The following is a 22495-nucleotide window of genomic DNA, read 5'->3' as shown; positions in this document are numbered from 1 at the left end:
TACAGTTCCTAATCCCTGTCAAGTAACACCACCCCTAATGACCAAGTGTTCAAATATATAAATGCCTATGAGGGTCACTCCTATTCAAAACACCACACTTGGTGTCTAGTTGGAAGACCTTGTTAAGGGTGTTAATCCCTACAAAGTCCACAGCGAATTTTCTAAATACTGAGTTAGCTCCAGGACCTGGAGCTTGGCTAAGGAGAAGAGCTGAGGAGGGCCAGAGAGCCTACACCAGTAGGCTGACCCAAGTGAGCAAAAACCCTGGTCCCATCAGAGGGCTGTAGGCATTTCAGGCTCCACTTTTGCCCTCTCCCCTGCCCTATGCAGAATAACTCCCATAGCAAACTAAGGGCCACATGGTTCTTGCTTCCCTTGAAAAGAAGGGAGTCTGAGCATTGTGACCAGCAGCCTGTCCTCACAAACTACACTCCTTCTGAGCTCCTCCCCTATGGGTTATATACAGAACATTGCACTCTCTTTGAGGCCTAGGCATGACCACTTTGAATGAAAGATGTTCAAACTGGAAAGAGGATTAAGGGAACAGTGACAAGTGAGAGCTGTAAGTGTGGGGCATCTGGGAGGAGGAAGACAGAAGAAATGTGAGGGCCAAACATGTGGAAAATGTGTGGCCATAGAGAGCAGCTGTTTACTTGGGGATGGTATAGTTTGACATTTTCACAAGTCATGTATAGATAGCCTTGCTCTAGCCCCTAGCCAAGTGTCTTCTCTGCCCAGACATTTCAGGAAAAGCAAGAATCTTACACATGATCTCAAATGTCTCCTGGGGGTCCTGGGAGAGCACTCAAGAAGTGTTAATAGAGGTTGTGTTCTGCCTATTCTGCCCCTTGCCCATGCTGCTGCTGCATTTCCCGACTAGCTTTTCTGAATGCTTCCAGCACAGCTGCTGTCTCCTTGCCACGGAGCTGGAATGGGACCTTACATAGGACTGGGGCCCTTCTGAGGCCTGCCAGACAGTCTAGATTATACTGGTATTTTTCTCCCCGTGACTGACGTGATGTGCTCCACAGCCTGATTTCTAGAGGGAGAGAGCTAGGGGAGCCAGTAAGTCAGAAGCGACCCTGGGTTATAATGTCATTCTTGCCAGTACTAAAGCCCTGGAAAGTAAGTGCTGCTGACCACATGCCCAAAGTCCTTGGATGTCACTCACAGGTCCTTGTGGGCCCTGAGGACAGGGTAACCTGCTGTGCATGGCCAGCAGAACAGCTGTAGGAAACTGCCCACTGAGACTTCCGTTCCTTTGCTTCTAGCATGTGCCTCATTGACGTCAGCTCATGAGGGCACACGAAGGGGAGCTGCTGCCACCTGTAGCATCCTGTTAGGAATAGTTTGGGATAGAATGAACCCAGAGAAACTTCCAGAAAGCACTGGATGTACAAAATGATTGAACCCAAGCAGAAAAGAGGACACTCATTGTGAATCATCGGAGTTTTTCATCAAACTTCCCCCAGGCAGCTTTTGAACGCAGCAAGCAATGAGTGCATTTCAGAGGCCTGAATCTGAAAATGAATGTGATCCTGGCTCCTACCCAGTCTTTCAGCACTGACTCCTCTGTGAGGCTTTAACCTTGGCCTAGGTGCTGCTGTGTTCAAAACTGACTGTGACCCCTCAATTCTGGAAGTCCACAAAGTCCAAAACGTAGAGAATGACATAAACCAGTGCAGACAACACAACTGTCCACTGTCCAGCAAAGTAAGGTGCTGGGCAGTTATCAGCTGGTAAAGATGGCAAACAGACAGCCGCTGAAGCAGAGACAGGCCAGAGGATCAGCAGTGGTCTGAGCCAAGCAGGGTGGACCCTTGCCCTGAGCAGCTTCTCTGAGCCTGCCTTTTCATCCATCCTAAAAAGATAAATAGTAGTGTTTGTCAGAGATAGCCCTCAGAGCATGGAACAGGCATATAGTCAGGAGTCTGCTCATTCTGGCCTGTAACCAAGGAAGGATGGCAGCCATTTGCACAGCCTTGCCACTAACTGTATCAGGGCAGGGCCTACTGCTGAGGTGCTGGTGTCCTGAAGGGGTAGTTCAGGGGTTGATGTGTACCAAGCTTGGGTCTCACCCTTAGTGCAGGAGCATGACCTCCTGTGGAACATTGTCTCTGGCAGTGCGCCCAGACTCTGTTGTCACCATACCTGGCAAAGCACCAGGTTTGACTCTGACGTGATGTTTGGGTCTCAGGTTTTGTTCAGTTCCAAGAAGGGCTGGGTGCCTGAGTTGGGTCTACTGTTTGGATGCTTTCATTTCACAGAGCCTGTTATGTAATGTTCCATGGGGCTCCTAGGGACTCCAGCTTGGCATGTTTGTGTCCACTGTCCAAGCCTCACCAGCTCCACCCCACCCCAGCAGAGGTGAGAGAATATACTAGAAGAACAAGTGCCTGTCTCCTGTTCTTAACCACCTTCCCAGCTTGAGCGCTGATCTAGACAAGCAGCTGGAAGCATCCACAAGCAGACCCGCAAGCAGTCACCGGCCTGTTTCTCCCAGCAGCACCATAATCTGCAGTCTCTCTCCATCTCATTTGTTTTGTAGCGCCTTAAATTCTAGAAGGACTTGGTAGGGAGGTACTTCACTCTGGGACTGCATGCGTGTGTGCGTGCATGCGTGCGTCTTAAACAGTACTCGTTCAATAATAATAGTAAGAGTAAATGTGTGACACAAATCTCCTTAGATAACTATAATCCCTATCATTTATCACCCAAGGATGTCAATCAAGAAAAGAGCAGTGTCTTACCCGCTTCCCTCATCCCATGGCTTCCCTAATGACCACCTCTAATGTTGACTATGATGCATGATGTGGAAAAGGTAAGCCATGCGTCCATTCAAAGGTAACCTGTCCCAATAGCAGGAACCCAAAGATGGTTAAAATGGGAAGCCTTCTGGCTTGACTTCAGGCTCCTTCCAGGCCATAGTTCTCTGCAGTCCCTTAAAATAGTTACATTTCCCCCAAAACACACACCAAAAAAAGCCTTCACATGGTGGGCTTACTTCTGTAACTATACATCAGACATGCAGGCAAAGAGATGGCCTGGAAAGCTGGTGACAGCAGGTGAGAGTTCTCAAACCATGTCATTCTCATCCAAAACAGGATACTTGAAAGATTGCTGTGTATCACTAGTCCTGCAGGGACAGGCAGTGTAAACAGGATGCATGGACATGCTAATGAGAGCACACACTCTTGTACCAGTCCCTAAGAGCAAGAATAACAACATTAATTTACTAGCTATGATGCCATATAAGGAAGGGAATGTATTTGCTCTTTTTTAATTTTTTTTCCTTGCTGATAATTATACACCTGAAAATTGCCAAGCAATTGCTCTACCCATGAGCTCCACCTCCAACCCTATTCATTACTCTTGCTAGGAGCAGTTACACAGAGAAACAGATTGCACAGTTGGAAAAGCTGCCTGGCTTTGCTGTGCTTGCCCTCTGTAGTACAGGCCACTGAGAGTGGGCAGATGGGCACTTGTCCTCTGAGAAGAGGCCTCAAGCTGGAATTTCATAGAAGATTCATTAACTGATGGCTGAGAGGGGTTTGGTTGTGTTTGCTGCCTTCCAAATCCCCTGTTAACTGTAGCCATATTGAGACAGTGAGAGAGCTTTAAAATATTTCTGAAACTGAGTGTTTGAAAGTATGGGATAAATTCAGTGTATCTTCCTAGAAATTCATGACCACCTTGGGAGAAACATTTTTAGATTAAAATGAACAGAAATGTATTGAGCAATATATGTTGTATATTTAATGCTGTATAGGATACTTCAGAGACATGTTCTCAGTAACCCCTTCAAGTCTAGTCCCAAGCCCCCAAGAATAGGATTTGTCAGTGTGTTTGTCAGCTAATTCACAACAGGGTCCAGTGTGAAAGGTTCTGACAGTTAGCCTTTCACCTCTGGTGAGCACCACGCAAAAATGTCAGATTTTCATTTTCAATTTGTTCTCTGTCTTGACATCATTGTCTTTGTTATTTTGTTTGTTTGGTACTTTGTTTTGTTTTATCTCTGAATCAAGTCTTTCTGTACAGCCCAGGCTGGCTTCAAATTCACAGTCCTTCCACCTCAACTTGATGCTGGTATTGTAAGCATGTACTGTACAAGTAGACTCAATCTCTTCTTTCTTATCATCCAAATAAATAATTCCTTTCCATGAGCATGGCTTAGCTCACATTTCATTAAAATCTGTTTTAGAAGCTGAGCGCAATTGCTCACACTTGTAATCCAAGCATTTGTAAGGCTAAAGCAGAAGGACTTCCAGGAGTTTGAGGCCAGCCAGTGCTACATAGCTAGTTGTAGGTTAATCCGGAGCTATAATTTGAAGCCCTGCGGGGGAGAGGGTATTCTAAATTTCTAAGTATAGGCAGAGGGATAATTTTGTTATTTTAGCTTTCTAAGACAGTGTGTGTGTGTGTGTGTGTGTGTGTGTGTGTGTGTGTGTGTGTGTGTGTAGGCTGTATAGGATACTTCAGAGACATGTTCTCAGTAACCCCTTCAAGTCTAGTCCCAAGCCCCCAAGAATAGGATTTGTCAGTGTGTTTGTCAGCTAATTCTCAACAAGGTCCAGTGTGAAAGGTTCTGACAGTTAAAGTATATGTGTATATATATGTATATGTGTATATATATGTATATGTGTATATATATGTATATGTGTATATATATGTATATGTGTATATATATGTATATGTGTATATATATGTATATGTGTATATATATGTATATGTGTATATATATGTATATAGTGTTAGCCACCCTAAGAACACTGTATCCCAGCCTGGCAAACTGCCTCCTGGGTGCAGGGACTATAGGAATACATCACCACATCTAGCCTAGATTTTTCAGTTATTTTTTAGTTTATTCCTGAAGATCACACATATTTCTTTCTGTTTTTAAATACTATTAACTTTGTGTGTGGGTGTGTGGGTGTGTATTTATAGCACACAGACCCATGCTACAAGCATGCATGTAAATATCAGAGGATAGCATGCAAGATTAGTTCTTCCCTACCACGCTAAGGTTGCCAGGCCTGGCACCTTTACACACAGAGCTGCCTCGTCACCACACATTTCTTATTAAGGTTATATTTTGGTTAGTGTGACATTTCATACCATACTGGCTTTTATCATATGTTCAGTGTTGATCGCTGCCATACTGGCTTCAGTATAGGAAATGGAAGGACATACTCACAAGAGCAAAAGTGTGCCTTCCAAAATGAATATTAAAGCAGAACAAGTTATGTTCTCTTACATGAAGTACTTGAGCACGAGAGCAGTGCCTGGCATGTATCAAAATCTCATTAGATGCCACTGTCACTTTCCTCAAGATGGGCAGTAATGGTATCATCACAGTGCTTGTGAGGAGCACTTGCCACTTGCTTTACTAAGCTCAAGGAAGTGAGCAGCAATGTTCCAGCCTGGACTTTACCAGCAAAGCCGGAAGTCCTCATCTCCCTTCTCACTTCCAGTGTCTATGCACTCCCTTTTCACCAAGCCAGCTGTGAGTACAAAGGCCCTTGCTGGGAAGGACCCCACAGCCCTAGTGAAGATAAGAACCAGCGTAGCAGTCATTTCTCAAGTTCAACCCAAAAAGTCATATCCAGAGCCACATGGCCTTATCATCAGTAACATTAATGTTTCCCTTCCATCAATACAGACTTATAGGCTCTTTCAGGAAGAAAGAGGGAGGCCTTTGACAATTCCTAAAGTTGATGTACATCATAACTGAGATGGGTGATGCACATAAATAACATTTAACACACACGTGCCTTGTGCCTCCCTGTATTTGTACTCTGGGAGTAGCTAGAACAGTTGCTAAGTGCTTCCCATAACTATTATCTCATTTGATTCCCTGCTACTCTGTAAAACAAGCAGGAAGTGTCAGGGGTGGGTTTAGGATTCCTGGCAGGGCAGGTCCATTCCACTGGCAGGTCTCTCTACCCCTCTTCTGACTGCTGGGCGCAGCTCTCCAGCCCTGGAGCCTCAGATGCATTGGAGAGCGATAGCACATCATCACTTCCTAAGAGTTAGCAGTAAAGACCTCAACAACTAAGATCTGTTTTCTTGGACTCTGCTTCTTCCTCTCCAGCAGCATCTTTATGTAATGTTTCAGTGCCCCGCACCTACTTGCAGTTGAATAATCTGTACTTTTCTAATAGACTCCAGTGCCAATTCCCAAAGTTTATACAAGACTGTGATCCATTTCAATGGACAATTTATGCACTGTGTCTGACCTGGCTGTGGAAGTCAATTCTGGATTCTGAGGGGGCTGTAAATTGAAACTGCTAATTGCACATCCTTAGTTCCCTTGACCAGGCCCTCTAACCTGCAGCCCAGTGGCAACATGCTGTGCCATCAGTGCTGCAGCCTTCCAAAAGATACAGCAGCACAGTAAGATGTACATTGGTGGGCTCAGCTCTGTAGCACTCATTGAGATAGCTGTTTGAAATTCCCTCCCTGTGTGAACTCAGAATTCCCCTTATCTCTTCTATAATTGCTCTACATTAATCCCTGTAACCCTGTACTATGACATAAGACTCTGCTCAGCCAACTATAAAATATTTGGATCTCTTATCAGTGGATGTTCTTGATTCAGGAAGTGATTGTCCTATTGCTTTTTTTATCACAGTAACCAGCATAGAATCTTATAGCCAGTTACCAAGTAGAGCCGTGCTTTACAATGATAGGATAGGTATGTCCTCAGAAATACGTCTTTAGCCCATTTTATTACTGTGGAATCACACAAACTAATATGGCTACAGTGCCACTAGACAATATGATCTTATAGGGCCACCATCACATAGGGCATGTGTCTTTGATCGGAACATCATTATGTGGTAGGTAACGGCACTTACTGGATACTGACCACATTGCCTGCCCTATCATGAGTTGTGACTGTGAGAGCAATGCAATTAAATAATTCTATCCCCTCCTGCTTCTTCCTCTCAATTGTCACTGAAACAGGCTCATTTAAAGTCAGCACGGGATGTGTGAACATCATGTGAGTGTTGTCATCCCTGTCATGCTCTCAGGAAGAGAGCTCCATCTACAGAGGAGACCAGGGAAGCCTCAACCTCTGGCCCAAAAAGTGGGCAGCTTTGCTAGAGTAAATATCAAGGGAAGCCTCTCTTGATAGTAAACTAGACAGCGAGGCACAGAACTCAAGAGACCCACAGTCTGATGGCAGCGTGTGAGGCATTCAAAGACAGAGACAGTGAGCAGCTGTGGGAGGACTGCAGCGTAGACAAGATTCTAGACAGGCACTCTCCTTCATCTTTACACTTAGTACTATTTACATTATCAAAGTCTGATTGCATAAACCCCAGCCCAAGCCATAAAATTACACAACTGAATGAATTTATTTCAGAGTTGGGAGTATGGCTCAAGGGTACAACACTCCTCTAATATATCATGCACGTGGCCCTGGGTTCTATCCCAGCACTGAAAATTAAAATGGACTTTTAAAACCTGATAGCCAAGTGGTGGTGGCAGACACATTTACTCCCAGCACTTGGGAGCCAGAGACAGGCAGACCTCTAAGAGCTAGAGACCAGCCTGGTCTACAGACTACAGAGCGAGTTCCAAGCTACCCAAGGCTACATAGAGAGACCATGCCTTTTTTTTTTTTTTTAGTTGATTTCAAAAGTGATTGTACAAGTTTGCACTCCCACCAGCAATGAAGGAGTGTTCCTCTTTCTCCACATCCTCACCAGCATGTGCTGTCACTTGAGTTTTTTGTCTTAGCCATTCTGATGGGTGTAAGATGAAATCTCAGAGTCGTTTTGATTTGCATTTCTCTAATGACTAAGGATGTTGAGCATTTCTTTAAGTGTTTCTCAGCCATTTGATATTCCTCTGTTGAGAATTCTCTGTTTATTTCTGCGCCCCACTTCTTAATTGGGTTATTTGGTTTGGTGGTGTTACCTCAAGAGCTAGCTATTCCACTCCTTGGAATATACCCAAAAGATGTTCCACCACACAACAAGGACATATGCTCAACCATGTTCATAGCAGCCTTATTCGTAATAGCCAGGACCTGGAAACAACCTAAATGTCTCTCAAAGAATGGATAAAGAAGCTGTGACACATTTACACTACGGAATACTACTCAGCTATTAAAAACAAGGAAATCCTAAAATTTGTGGGCAAATGGGTTGAACTAGAAACGATCATACTGAGTGAGTTAACCCAGACCCAGAAAGACTCACATGGTATATACTCACTTATAATTGGACACTAGCCCGAAAGGGAAGGCCCATGAAAGACTTCATTTACCAGGAGATTGGGATAGATGCAGGGACTCCCTATTGGGATTCTAGGTGAGAAAAGTATGAGAGAATGGAGAAATAGAAGGATCCAGAGGGTCCTAGAAACCTACAAGAAGAACATCATGATGGGCAGATCTGGACCCAGGGGCTCTGCTCAAACTACAGCACCAACCAAGGACAATACATGCAGTAAGCACTGAACCCCTATGCAGATCTAGCCAATCTGCACAGTTGTGTGGAGAGCGGGGACTGACTCTGACCTGAACTCCAGTGCCCCATATTTGACCACTTCCACTTGGTGGGGAGGCCTGGTGGCACTCAGAGAAAGGATAAGCAGGCTACCAGGATGAGACTTGATAGGCTGTGACCGTATGGTGAGGAAGGAGGTCCCCTTCTGTCATAGACCTAGGGGAGGGGGATAGGGTGAAAGAGGGAGGGAAGGAGGAACAGGAAGATACAAGTGAGGGGATAACAATTGAGATGTAATCTGAATAAATCAATTAAATAAAAAGATAAAAATAAAAACCTGATGCTTGTCAAAGTAGATTGTAAGTTAGTTCTTTTGGCCTCTGTCAGCTTCCCAGCCCTACGTTAGTGGGGTTTGTGAAGCTTGCCTCAGGCTCACTGTCAGAGCAGGGGCTTTCATTAGGAATACAGCAGAAAATGCCTTTGTTCTGCTCTACATACCCAGGCAAGTTATGTGGGGCAAGACTCATTAGTCACAGGCTTGAATCACTGAAGCCCTCAGACAGGCCACCAGAGGGAGCATCAGTTGGAAAAACAAGAAAACCTCTTTTGAAAGCAATTTGGAAGCACCTTAGGCAGCCCTAAGAATGTCATACTTATTCCCAGTAACTCTGCCTCTAGAAACTTAGGTTAACAACAACAACAAAAAATTAGATGCGTGCGTGCGCGCGCGCGCACACACACACACACACACACACACACACACACATATTAACCAGAAGCAGGCTACATGTTCATGATGTGCAACAACTAAACACATTATGACACTTCTTTATAATGAAGTACTGCTGCTCTTGAAAATACTCATTCAGGGGCTGGATAGGTGGCTCAGCTGTTAAGAGTACTCCCTGCTCTTGCAGAGGACACAGAACACACATTGGGTTATCTCACAACCACCTGAAACTCCCTATGGGCATATGCATTCATATGCACGCACACACACACACACACACACACACACACACACACACACACACTTAAAAATAAATCTTTCTTGAAAGAGACTGTGAGCAGATATTGGTGAATGATCATAACATGAAGTAGAATGAACATGCAACTATTCCAAATTTAAATATTTTGTTTTGTGTCCATACGCACTTTCTTTGGTTTGGTTGGTTTTGCTTTTGTCTTTTTGAGACAGGGTTTTATGTAGCCCAGACTGGACCTAGAGATCAATATGTACCACAGATGACTTTCAACATCTGATTCTCCTGCCTCCACTTTCCAAGTGCTGGATAACAGGTGTGCACCTGGTTTGTGCAGTTCTAAGGATTGAATGCAGGATTTTTCATTCTGGAAAACACTGTACAAATCAGTTACATCCCCTACACATTTAAACCTATATATAAATTAACAAACTGGTATGTAGCTCAATGGCAGAGCATTTGCATAGAATGTGCAAAGCCCTGAGTCCAATTTCGGGACCCCCTTCCAGAAAATCCTGCCAAAAGCTGGGCGTGGTGTCTCACACTTTTAATCCCAGCATATGGAGGCAGAAGCAGGCAGATCGCTGTGAGTTTGAAGCCAGCATGGTCTACAAAGCAAGCCCAGAGCAGCCAAGGCTACACAGAGAAACCCTGTCTCAAAAAACAAAACAAAATCCCACCAAAATACCAATAGCTGTGTACAATGATGCAATCAAATATGTAAGGAGGAAAATCTTTCATGAGTCCCTACGTGATGTTTTTAAACTTTGGAACACTGCTAGTATCTGTTAGTAGCATCTCAGTCATAGGGACACCTTCCACGTATTATAAACCGGATAGGCTCTACCTCCTTCTTGATACCAACCTTCTCCCCGCCCCTTCAGTCATATGCTCAAAAACTAAAACTTATGAATTGGTTTTAGCTGCATAACACAAAATCAAAATACCAATATCTTTTAAACATAAAAAAAGAGCACAGGGCAACTCCATGAGCATCTGGAACCCAGGGACTTCTCTGTACCCTCGTTCTTAGCATGTGACTCCCAGACCTGACTTCTCTCACAGTGCCAGAAAGCTGCTGGTGTTCCAGCCACCCAGTTCATATACCAAAGAGAAAGAAGGCCACGTCTCATAATCAGGATTACCTTTGCTGTGATGAAATACCATGACCTAAGCAACTTTCAGGGGAAAAGTTTATTTGGCTTACACTTCCTTAACATTGTTCATCATTAAAGGGAGTCAGGACAAGAACTCAAACAGAAGGAACTTGGAGGCAGGAGCTGATGTAGAGGCCATGGAGGAATATTGTTTACTGGCTTGCTCAACATGCTTTCTTATAGAACCCAGGACCACCAACCCAGGACTGGTGCCACTTCACAGTGGGCTGGGCCTTTTCCCATAAATCACTAATTAAGAAAAGGCCTTATAGCCAGACCCTATAGAGGCATCTTCTCAGTTGTTTCCCTCCTTTGAGATGACTCTAGCTTATGTCATTAAATATAAAACTAGCACACCAAGTGAGGAGTGGCAAAGCCATGCAGAATGAAGGCAAAGTATTGAAGAACTTGCCTTTGAGCTAAAGCAATAAGTGGTTCTCAACCCGTGGGTTACAACTCTTTTGTGGGTCAAGCAACCCTCTCACAGAGGTCACATATCAGATATCCTGCATATCATACATTTACATTACTAATTATAACAGTAGTAAAATTGCAGTTATAAAGTAGCAATGAAATAATTTTATGGTTGGGGGCCACCACATCATGAGGAACTGTATTAAAGGGCCCTAACTATATTAGGAAGGCTGAGAACCACTGAGCTAGGGGATTGGCTCAATGGTAGAGCACTTATCTAGCCCATAGCCAGATCATCCACCAGTGATGTCAGCCAGCATGTCTGTGAGTATCTATAGCTACAAGGGAAACTAGACTGTATAAACTTCTAAATCAAAACATTGACCCTAAAAAGGGAAAAGAAACAGTCCACAGTTGTCCATTGTGATGATCTCACTTCAGTAACACAGATGTATAATTTTTAGAGTAACTGCACCTGTTACAATGATGGATAACTCACAACATAACATAAGTGAATGACACTTGAAGAGGAGCAGGACCTGGACAGAGAGTAGTGTAGCCACCCTGCCATGCCTTGTGACTCCTTTGTTCCTATGATGTTGGCTTATGTGCACACATCAGTCTCCATCTTGCTAGTGTTGATGCCCATTTCTGTGCTTCATTGTTTTGTCCTGTATCTTATACCCTCCTTGCTTGCTAGACCAAAGCATTGCTCACTACTGCCAGTCTGGAAAAACCGATGATGGTGATGAGGAGGAGGAGGAAGATGATGATGATGATAAAAAAACAATATTTTTATTATTATATCAATAATAATAATAATGTTCTTTGAGTATTTATCACAGCAGTAGAAATGGATCTGAAACAGAGGTTCTTGCCCCCACAGGTCTGAGTCACTTCTCCACTACCCACGTTTTAATGGCACTCACTTCTTCAGAATGATTCAGCCCATGTGTTCTTGATTTATTCTCTCTGTCCCATCTTTCCATCTCTCTGCTTACAACTTGAGCCCTTGCTAACTTTAGCATTTTCCAAGAAACAAGCCCTCCTGTGTTTCTGTACTGCTGATCTTGCACATGCCTGTACCTCCCGCTGAAGTGATTCCACCCCGGCACCAGCTCTAGCTTCTCTGAGGCCCTGCTTTACAGTCACTGACTGAGAGGTCTAACCTGACTTCTGGGTGTCTCACTTGTATTCCTCTAGGCAATTCTATATTGGGCCAGATCAAGGGCAGGACCCTATTCAGTGCCAAGAACAGGAGGGTTCTCATCCTTCAGCTTGAATGACAAGTGGGACTGTCCTCTAGGTTTCTTGATAGCAAATGCCTATTTGTGGTGTGACGGTGACCGGCTTTACACCTGTGAGCCTTTCCTGTCTCCATCTCTACTACAGATCTTTGCCCTTAGGCCCTTCATGCTCAGGACTCAGTGGTCTGCTTAGCACTGTTGTACTCATCATGCTGGCTTTTAAGCAAAAGTAGGGCATGAAGGAGGAAAACAACATGGACTTAAGCGCATCACCTCACACAGGCCCTAAGCACAGACCACATGTGGTCGGCCGGCTATGGGGAGAAAAGAGCAAATTTGCTGGCTTATCTCCTGAGCTGATGTCCTGTGGGCAGCAGAAGGTTAGCCAGGAGAGGGGAGGAAGCAGCCCCACACCCAGGTACATCAGAACATTCATCCTTCCCCATGTCTCTGATGTCTCTTCCCTGGCCACATTCTTACCAGCCCATATCACATAGGTGCCTCACTAGCTGACAGACCTCACACTACAGAAAAAGACCCCTGGCTACAGAACCTACAACCACAGAGGTACCCCAGTAGTTCAGAAACCTCACACTACAGAAATACCCCACTAGCTCAGTGGCCTCACACCACAGGTGCATTGGCTCAGAGAACTCATGAGAGTTGAGAGCTCAGACTGTTGGAACAACGGGGGACTGTAAAGGCCACCTACCAGTGCTCAGGACTGTCATTAACAGAAAAAGATATGGGGACAAGAGGAAGGAAAAGGAGAACATTCCTGCAGGTAGAAATGGGACTGTGGCCCAGTGCCACAGCTCACACCCAGACTGGAGCCATTCTGAGATGGCGGAGCTTTGCCAGAAGTATCCACAATGGGTCTAGACATGACAGTGCATTCACAGCAGAAGCTGAGCATAAAAGGGCATCCAGCAGATCAGACTGGCTGCTCTCTGAATTTCTTCTCAGTCCTCAGGCTCTGCTTCTCACAAGGACAGTGACTTAGTGCCTCACAGCAGCCCGGTCTTGTAGAACAGCTGTTACAACACTCTTACATAAGCCTGTCCTCAAGGAGCCTTGAGAAGAGCATGGCAAACTCTGTCAATCACTCACAGGACACTGTGTATCAACACTGCCAAGAAGGGCACTTGTTAACCTGGGTGTGGTGGGGTATGCCTTTAATCCCAACATTAAGGCAGGGAGATCTCTGTGAGTTCAAGGCTAGCCTGGTCCACATAGTAAAATTTAGGACAGCCAGGGCTGTATAGAAAGGCCTTGTCTTACAACCTCCCCCACCTCTCCCCGCAAAGAAAGGAAGAAAAAAAGACTCCTGTTAATGCTCCAAAATAAACCAGATATAAAACAAGTTCCACAAAATTGACCTGTAAGTAACGTAGTCAGTTATAGAAATGTTTTCCAAGAAACTGATTTTGTTACTTTGTTTAAAAAATTATTTGTATTTTAATTTTTCTAAAAACTATTTGACAGTGAACTTGTAGGTCTGTTTTGTATGAGAATGACACACAATAGCCATGCTTTTGGCTTTGAAGGAGTAAATTTATTAAGTATACAGCAAGCAGGAATAAAAAAAATAAAACAACAAAAAGACTAGGATATCAGATCCAGCTCAATATTCGGCAGAAACCAGCTAGAGAAGCTCCTAGAACGAAAACAGTCAACTAAAGAGTGTGCTTTACAAGAAGGTTCGGATGGAATGTCCACTCTTCGGTGAGACTTCTGATTAGCTGTCTGCCACAGGCATTCTCGGGTTGTGTCATGGTTATTGATAAGCAGGAGCAAAGTCTTGCTTTGGGAAGGTGCCTGAAATGATTTACCTCCCAGCTATGTTCAGGGACATGAGGTATTTATTCTAATAAGCTTCTCTGCTGTTCTTGAGAACATGGCATCTTCACTCTTGGGCTGGTTTCTGTTCTCCTTTATGTTTCTCACAGAGATGGGTAGACAAGGGGTCTTTGGGGAGACACTAAGATAAATATGCTTGGGTCTGAAATGGGGCCAGGGTCAACTCAGCATCCAGAAACAGCTTCTTAATGACTTAAACAGCAGAAAACAATTTACTGATATATTTTACAAATATATTAATATATACATTTTTACAATTTACTAATAGATATTACAAACGTTCGGGGTTGAGAAAAAACACTGGTCTTTCTATTAAGACATATGGTTCCGTATACCAGCAGCTATTTCATGTTGTCAAGAAAATTTAGCCAGCTAATCCCAGACCTGAAGAAGTTCGCAGCCATGCTCATCAAATTGTTCAGACTCCTGCTTCTGAGAAACACAGCTTCCCAGCTCCCGTCCACCTGGCATCCCTGTGTCGATGAGAAGACAAGACCACAGACAAAGAAGCAAGCTCACCACTGTGATTCTTGTCCAGATCCTTTTACTGGCAACTGGAGCACTGATACCCACCTCCACACTCTGAACGTAGATATGTAGCCATTATGTTACCTGTGTGGATGCCTGCTCAAATGCAGACCAAGACAAATGCGTAGGAAAACAGGGAAGTCAGGAGGCCCTCTGCAGCTGCCACCATTGATGGGAGCAAACCACACTGACAGTGATCCTTGCTAAGGACATACTCCCTTGCCCTGGTCATCCCTCTCTTTAAACTACAGCATAAAGGCGAGAAAAGAACCCTGCCTTCAATCCCAGCACTCAGGGACAGAGGCGGGTGGATCTCTGAGATTGAGGCCAGCTTGATCTACAGAGCAAGTCTCAGGACAGCTAGAGCTAGACAGAGAAACCCTGTTGGGGGAGGGGCAGTGGTGGAAGAGCCCTTGAAAGAGTCTGGATTCTGACACATAACCACTCATGGTGGCAGCCCTGGCCTTCGGGAGCATGCTCCCATTCGTCTTTGTAAAGAGCAATTTCTCGCCCCAGATGGTCCATAGAGAGTGTCCAAGTGCTGAGACCCAGACAGACGTGCTCAGCACTTTCTTCCCCAGTTCTGCTTGTTCCTTCAAGTATTGCCCAAGTGTCTTTAGTGGGAAACCATGACAACCAACGTCTCTTTGTTTTAGGAAAGGGACAGCCCTGCATTACTGCTCTAGCATCTGAGATAATGGGGGCACTGGGATAACAAAAGGCACATAGTTAAAAGAACACACAGAAGAGCAGGAAGCGCCGGGAGCAGAACCTGTGAGCACAGGCACAGCACAGGCTGCAGTCTGTAAAAGGAGGAATTCCCATGGAATAGCAAGCTCTACACATGAATGGCTCTGCCTGCAACCGGCAGCCAGGGAGCCTGGGAGATAGCTTTGCCAGCTCCAAATACCAAGACTGGCCATGGTGACATTTGAAAGAAGTGTGGGGGTCATCCTAACCTCCCACAGCAAGGAGACTCGGAGGTAGAAAGTAAGGGGATTAGCAAAGGCACATGGGAATAAACATTGCCCTGTAATGTAACATTTTCCAGAGGCATCAGCCTGCTGTGACAGACAACTACATGTAGTTGTTAGAAATGAAACCAGACTGGTGGCACACTTCTATAGTCCCAGCACCTGCAAGGCTGTCAAAAGGATGGCCAGACCAGAGCTAGCCTGAATTACATAGCAAAGCTCTGTCACAAACCAAATAGCTCACAGAGTCCAACAGCTTGTAACCCCTTTCTTTTGTTTTCCTTCAGGTGCAAATTGGCCAACTGTATTCAACTGACAAGCTTATCATTGAGAATCAAGAGAAGCCCAGGACATAGGCGCCCTGCACTAGGAGACAGCCTCCACAGCACAACTGACCACCTTCAGCACCCATTCTACAGAGAGTGGAACCTCCCAATACTGGCTGAACATGGCCTCTTGCTCTGCCTGCCTTGTAGGAGCTGAGAAACTGAGTCACATTTGTATTCTGTCGCGGACATAATCTGAAGAAATAGCTGTGCATCCTCAGTTTGGTGTCAGAATGAAGAGCTGAAAGTCACTCAGAATAATGCTATGTTATCGTGTCTCCTCACCACTCCACCCCATCTTACAGTTCACCCACATTTGTATAGAGCTTTTGCAGACTCTGTGTCTTGGTCTTTGACAATAAACATAATTATCTCCTTATCCTTTTGTACCAAATAAACCCATTACACTGAATGTGCATTGATTTCCTGACAAAGCAGGGACAGTAGAAGTGGGAACCCAAAGGAAGGCCCACCATCATCTGATGATTGCTTTTGTGAAGGCAAGTCCACGCACCAGCTCAGACGCAAGTAATGAGGACATGGATCAAGACGAGGAGGTAAGTACAGCCCAGCCACTCAACCCTACAACCGCAGGGTCCGAAGCCCTCCGCAACCCATGCGCACTGGAATCTCCAGGGGAGGCCATGCACACTCAAGTCTGTGAAGTGCTATATGTAGCCCTGAAACACCAAGGACACAGGGAATGCCTTATGAGTGCATGTTACCTATTCTGTTTAATGCCTCAGAGTCACCAGGGAATGAAGTACCCAGAGATTGGGATGTTTAAAATACAGTTCTCAAGGCTAGAGAGATGGCTCAACACTTTTAAAGACTAAAAAAAAGTACATTTTGCTCTTGTAGAAGGTTCGGGTTCAATTCCCAGTACCCTCATGGTGGCTCCCAACCATCTACAACTCAGGTTCCAGGGATCTGATGCCCTCTTTGGGCTCCTGCGGTCACCAGGTATATACATGGTACATATACAAAGATGCAGCAAAAACAGTCATACACATCAAAATTAATTAAACTAATTTTTAAAAAGTAAATACAGTTCTCCAGGTGGCTCTGAGGATCAGCAAATCAGCACAATGGCCACTGCCTTTGATCCTTTCCCAGTATAAAGATGTCATATGTTGTAGAAAATCCATTTCTTCCAAACACAAGGCACACACCTTATAACTTTGTTAACTTCTGGGGAGTTTTCAAGGATCTATCCCACTGGATTCATGTCAGAGTTGGGACAGGCAGGTGAGTAGTACAGTTACTACAGTAGCTAAGATAGTGTGTCCTTAGTTCTTGTGGCATTCATGTGAACTGAGTACAAGCAGCCTGACTCACCCTACCTTAAAAGTCATGGAACCAGGGTCAGGGAGATGAGTCCGTGTGCAGTAAAGTGCTTGTCACACAAGCCTGGGGACCTAAGTTTGGAATCCCAGCACCCATCTAAAAAGCTGGGCACACCAGTGGTAACCATGGTGGTGGAGGAGCAGACAGGCAAAACCTACGAGCTCATTGGCCAACCCATCTAACCAAATTGGTCAGCTCCAGATTCAGTAAGAGATCATGCATCAGCCTTTAATCCCAGCACGTGGAAGGCAGAGGCAGGCAGATCTCTGTGAGTTTGAGGCCAGCCTGGTCTGCAAGGCCAGGACAGCCAAGGATACACAGAGAAACCCTGTCTCAAAAAAAATTCATACATAAAAAATGAGGGTGGAGAATGATTAAGGAAGATAACCCAGTGGCATTAACCTCTGGCCTCCATATGCATGCACATGCATGTATATGTACCCACATGAACATATACACATGTGTACAGGACAAAGTATGCAAGAGCCACATGTGGTGCTGCACATTTGTGACCCTGAAACAGGAGCACTGTGAGTTCAAGGCTAGTTTTGGTTACATACAATTCTAAGCTAGCCCACACTACATAGAGCCTGTCACAGGTGTTCACCCTGGTGTCTGTACAGTACAGATTCTATCATGATGTGGACAGCCAATCTGTTTTGCAGTTCAGCTTTCTTAATTTGTAAAACTAGTGTGCAAAGTAATGGGTCTTAGCCAGTGTTCTGTTGCTATGAAGACACCATGACCACAGCATGGAAAGCATTTCATTGGGGCTGGCTTACAGTTCCAGAAGTTTGGTCCATTGTTGTCATGGCAGCACTCAGACAGACATGATGCTGGAGAAGTAACATAGTTCAACATCTGGATCCGCAGGCAGCAGAAGAGGAAAGAGATGCTCATATTGGCTGGGGCTTTTGAAACCGCAAAGCCCACCCTCAGTGACACACTTCCTCCAACAAGGCCATGCCTAATCCCTCTCAAGTAGTGCCACTCCCTGATGACCAAGCATTCAAATATATGAGCCTATGGGGTCCATTCTTAGCTAAACCACTATACAGGTTTCATTTTGGAATTTTCATACCTGTGTCATGCTTTGTTCTCATTCATCCAGCGGTACAACTCTTGATGTCAGAATAAGTCTTGAACACCTCTAAGAGTAGTGAAAATCACTGGAAGTCCTAAATCTCATACCACTGGGTCTATACCTGGGAGCTGAAGTATACAATAAGCAGGGCATTTGGCCCGGGTGAAAAACAGGTGATACGGGAAGTGTCTTCTCCCCTTTCAGCTGGCTCATGGAGCGGTGTCACCCAGCCCTGGAAGAGGCGGTTCTTGTGCTTTTTACACTGAGCATCAGTAGACTATGTGGTCATTCACAACCATGCTGTGGACAGTGATCCCAATTTAAAGTTACTGTTAAGCACCCTAAGTCATCCCCCTGAAAGTGTCACATTGCAAGCAGAGTGGCAGCTCCATAGTAGACTCCCCCCCCCCCCAGGATTGCTTCCACAGATGATCATGGAATAAACCTGGCTTTTTTGGCAAACTGTTGACAGCTGGCTGCTTTCATGTTAATTAAACCTCATAAATGGATCTGGACATACCCAGGGCTTGATGGTATAAATCTAATTCCTGTCACTTAGATCAAATTAGCTATGTGTTTGAAATCGGCGAGAGAGAGAGAGAGAGAGAGAGAGAGAGAGAGAGAGAGAGAGAGAGAGAGAGAGAGAGAGAGAATTGAGACATAAAAGCCCACAAACAATCATGCAGAGCCTCACATTCAGTGTTCCCCAAATGCAAAGACTTTGTCTTGATTCTAGACCGTGAGAGAAAGTGGCATTTAACTGTGTTTGTGTAATGCGGCCATCTGCTTGCCTGATAGCCCCAACTGCAGAGCTTGAGCCAGGCAATGTGCTGGAGAAGCTGCACCATGAGACCAGACTGTCTCAACTCACCCAGAGTACGCTCAGCTCTGAAGGCGCCAAGGATCACTGTCAGCAGCTGGCAGATGAGAAATGCCACCAAAAGTTTGCCTCTATGGGGGCAAAAACACCAAGCAGCCGTTTTCTAGATCTTCGGATGGCATTTGGTGGGCCTCTCTAGTTCTCTGACTCTGGTTCTAGAGCAACAGTATATAGCTGTGTTCCTCTCCTGCTGTTGTGCAGCAGTCACCTCCAACCCCTCTCTCCATAGCATTGCCCAACATGGAAAGCCTCTTATTTCCAAGGAGTGGGAACATAGCTTTTCCTTTTTCCCAGCGCTGCATGCCAGGGAGGCACTATCTTGAATCATGCCATAAAACAGTTTGAAAAAACCTTCATAAAGATCATTTACCTCAAGCTCTGTAGAACAAATTTGTACCCATAGGAAGGTCTGCCTGGAGAGAATATTTTCTACATTTAGCAAAAAGGGGGTGAGTTTTGTTGTTGCAGTTTTTGCATTTGTTTTTAGTGGATGTGCAAGATTGAGTTACACATTGCATGGAATGAAACATCAGGTTTAAAGAAAATTCAAAATCACATTTTGTGACTAAGCGAGCTGCTCTTTTGTTGTTAAGTACAGTCCACTCTCCACAGCCCAAGGTTTTACACCCATGGATCCAACTAACCACAGAATGAAAAAGGCTTGGAAACACATCAGTACCAAGCAGGCACATTGCTAACAACACAGTATGGCAATTACTTGCACCCACTTACTGTGTAGTAGATAGCATAAAAATGATTTGAAACCTAGAGAAGAGTGGATAAGTTCTATGTAAATACAATGCCTTTTCATGTAAGAAATGAGCATCACAGATTCTGAACTCCATAGGAGCTCTTGGAATCAATCCCCTGCAGATACCAAGGGACCACTGTACTTCACACCAGCTGCTATTGCCTTCTAGATTAAAAGGACACCTTAGGTATTGGTGCCAGGCTAAGAAAGAAAGAAAGAAAGAAAAGAAAGAAAGAAAGAAAAAGAAAAGAAAAGACAAGTCCCCTGAAAGCAGTAGGGGAAAGCGTCTTATGCTCAAGATAATGTGCTCTGGATTTGGGAGCGTTCCCCCCGCCCCCAGGGATTTAAACTCACAGACAAAACGGTCCTTGAGAAATATGACTTGAACTCTGTAAGAGTACTCTTTGGTTACTTTACTGGGTTCTTTTACCTTCTACCCCAATCCCTCCAACCCCAACACTAGGTAGGAAAGAAAGATAGAGGATAGAGGGAAAGGAGGGGCATAGATCTCTTTAGAATACTCCCTGCTGATTAAGGGCATTGAGTTCCTTGGGGCAAGCCTAACAATCCAGCAAAAACAGCAGCAGAGGGACCAACAGCCACTGCTTTTCTTTAGGCTCTGGCATTTTTTATACTCTAAAGAGTCCCCAGAATTCCAAATGTAAACTATTCTCAGCTGGCAAAATTATGCCCCTCCTAGAGCATGAGACAAATTATAGTCAGCTGCTATAGACAATCTGAAGCAGCCCCATATCCCACACCTGGAATTAAAACAAACACGTAAAGAAACCAAACTTCTCACTGCAGAGCCCAGATGACACATATATCCAGCAGTGGCCAATGAATGCTGGGGTCTTGCTGAGCCAAATTCATGCTCTGTGTGATCAAACCTTGACCAGACAACCTTAGTAAGCTCTGTTTTCGGGAAATGTGTGAATGTCTATTTGGTTTTTTTTGTTTGTTTGTTTGTTTTTTTTAATTTATTTATTTTTATTAATTTATTCTTGTTACATCTCAATGTTTATCCCATCCCTTGTATCCTCCCATTCCTCCCCCCCCCCCATTTTCCCATTATTCCCCTCCCCTATGACTGTTCTTGAGGGGGATTACGTCCCCCTATATATTCTCATAGGGTATTAAGTCTCTTCTTGGCTACTTGCTGTCCTTCCTCTGAGTGCCACCAGGTCTCCCCCTCCAGGGGACATGGTCAAATGTGAGGCACCAGAGTACGTGAGAAAGTCGTATCACACTCTCCACTCAACTGTGGAGAATATTCTGACCATTGGCTAGATCTGGGAAGGGGTTTAAAGTTTACCTCCTGTATTGTCCTTGGCTGGTGCCTTAGTTTGAGTGGGACCCCTGGGCCCAAATCTGCCTATCATATTGTTCTACTTGTAGATTTCTAGGACCCTCTGGATCCTTTTATTTTGCTGTTCTCCCATGTGTCTCTCATTTAGAGTCCCAATAGGATGCCTTCCCCTCTGTCCCAGTTTCCTGGTAAGTGAAGGCTTTCGTGGGACATGCCCCTTGGGCTAGTGTGCAGATATAAGTGAGTATATACCATTTGATTCTTTCTGCTTCTGGGTTAACTCACTCATTATGATCATTTCTAACTCAATCCATTTATCCACAAATTTCGGGAATTCCTTGTTTTTAATAGCTGAGTAGTATTCCATAGTGTATATGTACCACAGTTTCTTTATCCACTCTTCTACTGAGGGACACTTAGGCTGTTTCCATGTTCTGGCTATTATGAATAAGGCTGCTATGAACATGGTTGAGCAAATTTTCTTGTTGTGTGCTGGAGCATCTTCTGGGTATATTCCAAGGAGTGGAATAGCTGGGTATTGAGGAAGCCCTATTCCCATTTTTCTGAGATAGCACCAGATAGATTTCCAAAGTGGCTGTACTAGTTTGCATTCCCACCAGCAATGAAGGAGTGTTCCTCTCTCCCCACATCCTCGCCAGCATGTGGTGTCGCTTGAATTTTTGATCTTAGCCATTCTGATGGGTGTAAGATGGAATCTCAGAGTTGTTTTGATTTGCATTTCCCTGATGACTAAGGAGGTTGAGCATTTCTTTAAGTGTTTCTCAGCCATTTGATACTCCTCTGTTGAGAATTCTCTGTTTAGTTCCAAGCCCATTTCTCAATTGGGTTATTCGGTTTGGTGGTGTTTAATTTCTTGAGTTCTTTATATATTTTGGATATTAGACCTTTGTCAGATGTAGGGTTGGTGAAGATTTTTTCCCAGTCTGTAGGCTGTCGCTTTGTTCTCTTGACAGTGTCTCCTGCCTTACAGAAGCTTCTCAGCCTCATGAGGTCCCATTTATTAATGGTTGACATTAAGGCCTGGGCCGTTGGTGTTCTGTTCAGGAAGTTGTCTCCTGTGCCAATATGTTCCAGGCTCTTTCCCACTTTTTCTTCTAAGTGGCTTAGTGTCTCTGGTTTTATGTTGAGGTCTTTAATCCACTTGGATTTGAGTTT

General features: G+C 44.6%; 1 protein-coding gene across 1 annotated transcript in view; it reads left to right on the top strand.

The window, feature by feature from the left end:
* Positions 1-16531, top strand: part of Lyrm4 (LYR motif containing 4) — a 109681-nt gene extending 93150 nt beyond the window's left edge. Inside the window, exon 3 of the mRNA XM_051170048.1 lies at positions 15910-16531. Coding sequence (XP_051026005.1) covers positions 15910-15978 — 69 coding nt within the window. The 3' untranslated portion in view covers positions 15979-16531. The remainder of the gene's footprint in view (positions 1-15909) is intronic.
* Positions 16532-22495: the final 5964 nt, after the last annotated feature.

The sequence above is a fragment of the Acomys russatus genome, chromosome 3 (assembly GCF_903995435.1).
Source record: "Acomys russatus chromosome 3, mAcoRus1.1, whole genome shotgun sequence".
NCBI classification, from domain to species: Eukaryota; Metazoa; Chordata; class Mammalia; order Rodentia; family Muridae; genus Acomys; species Acomys russatus.
This window is presented reverse-complemented; position numbering and strand designations above follow the sequence as displayed.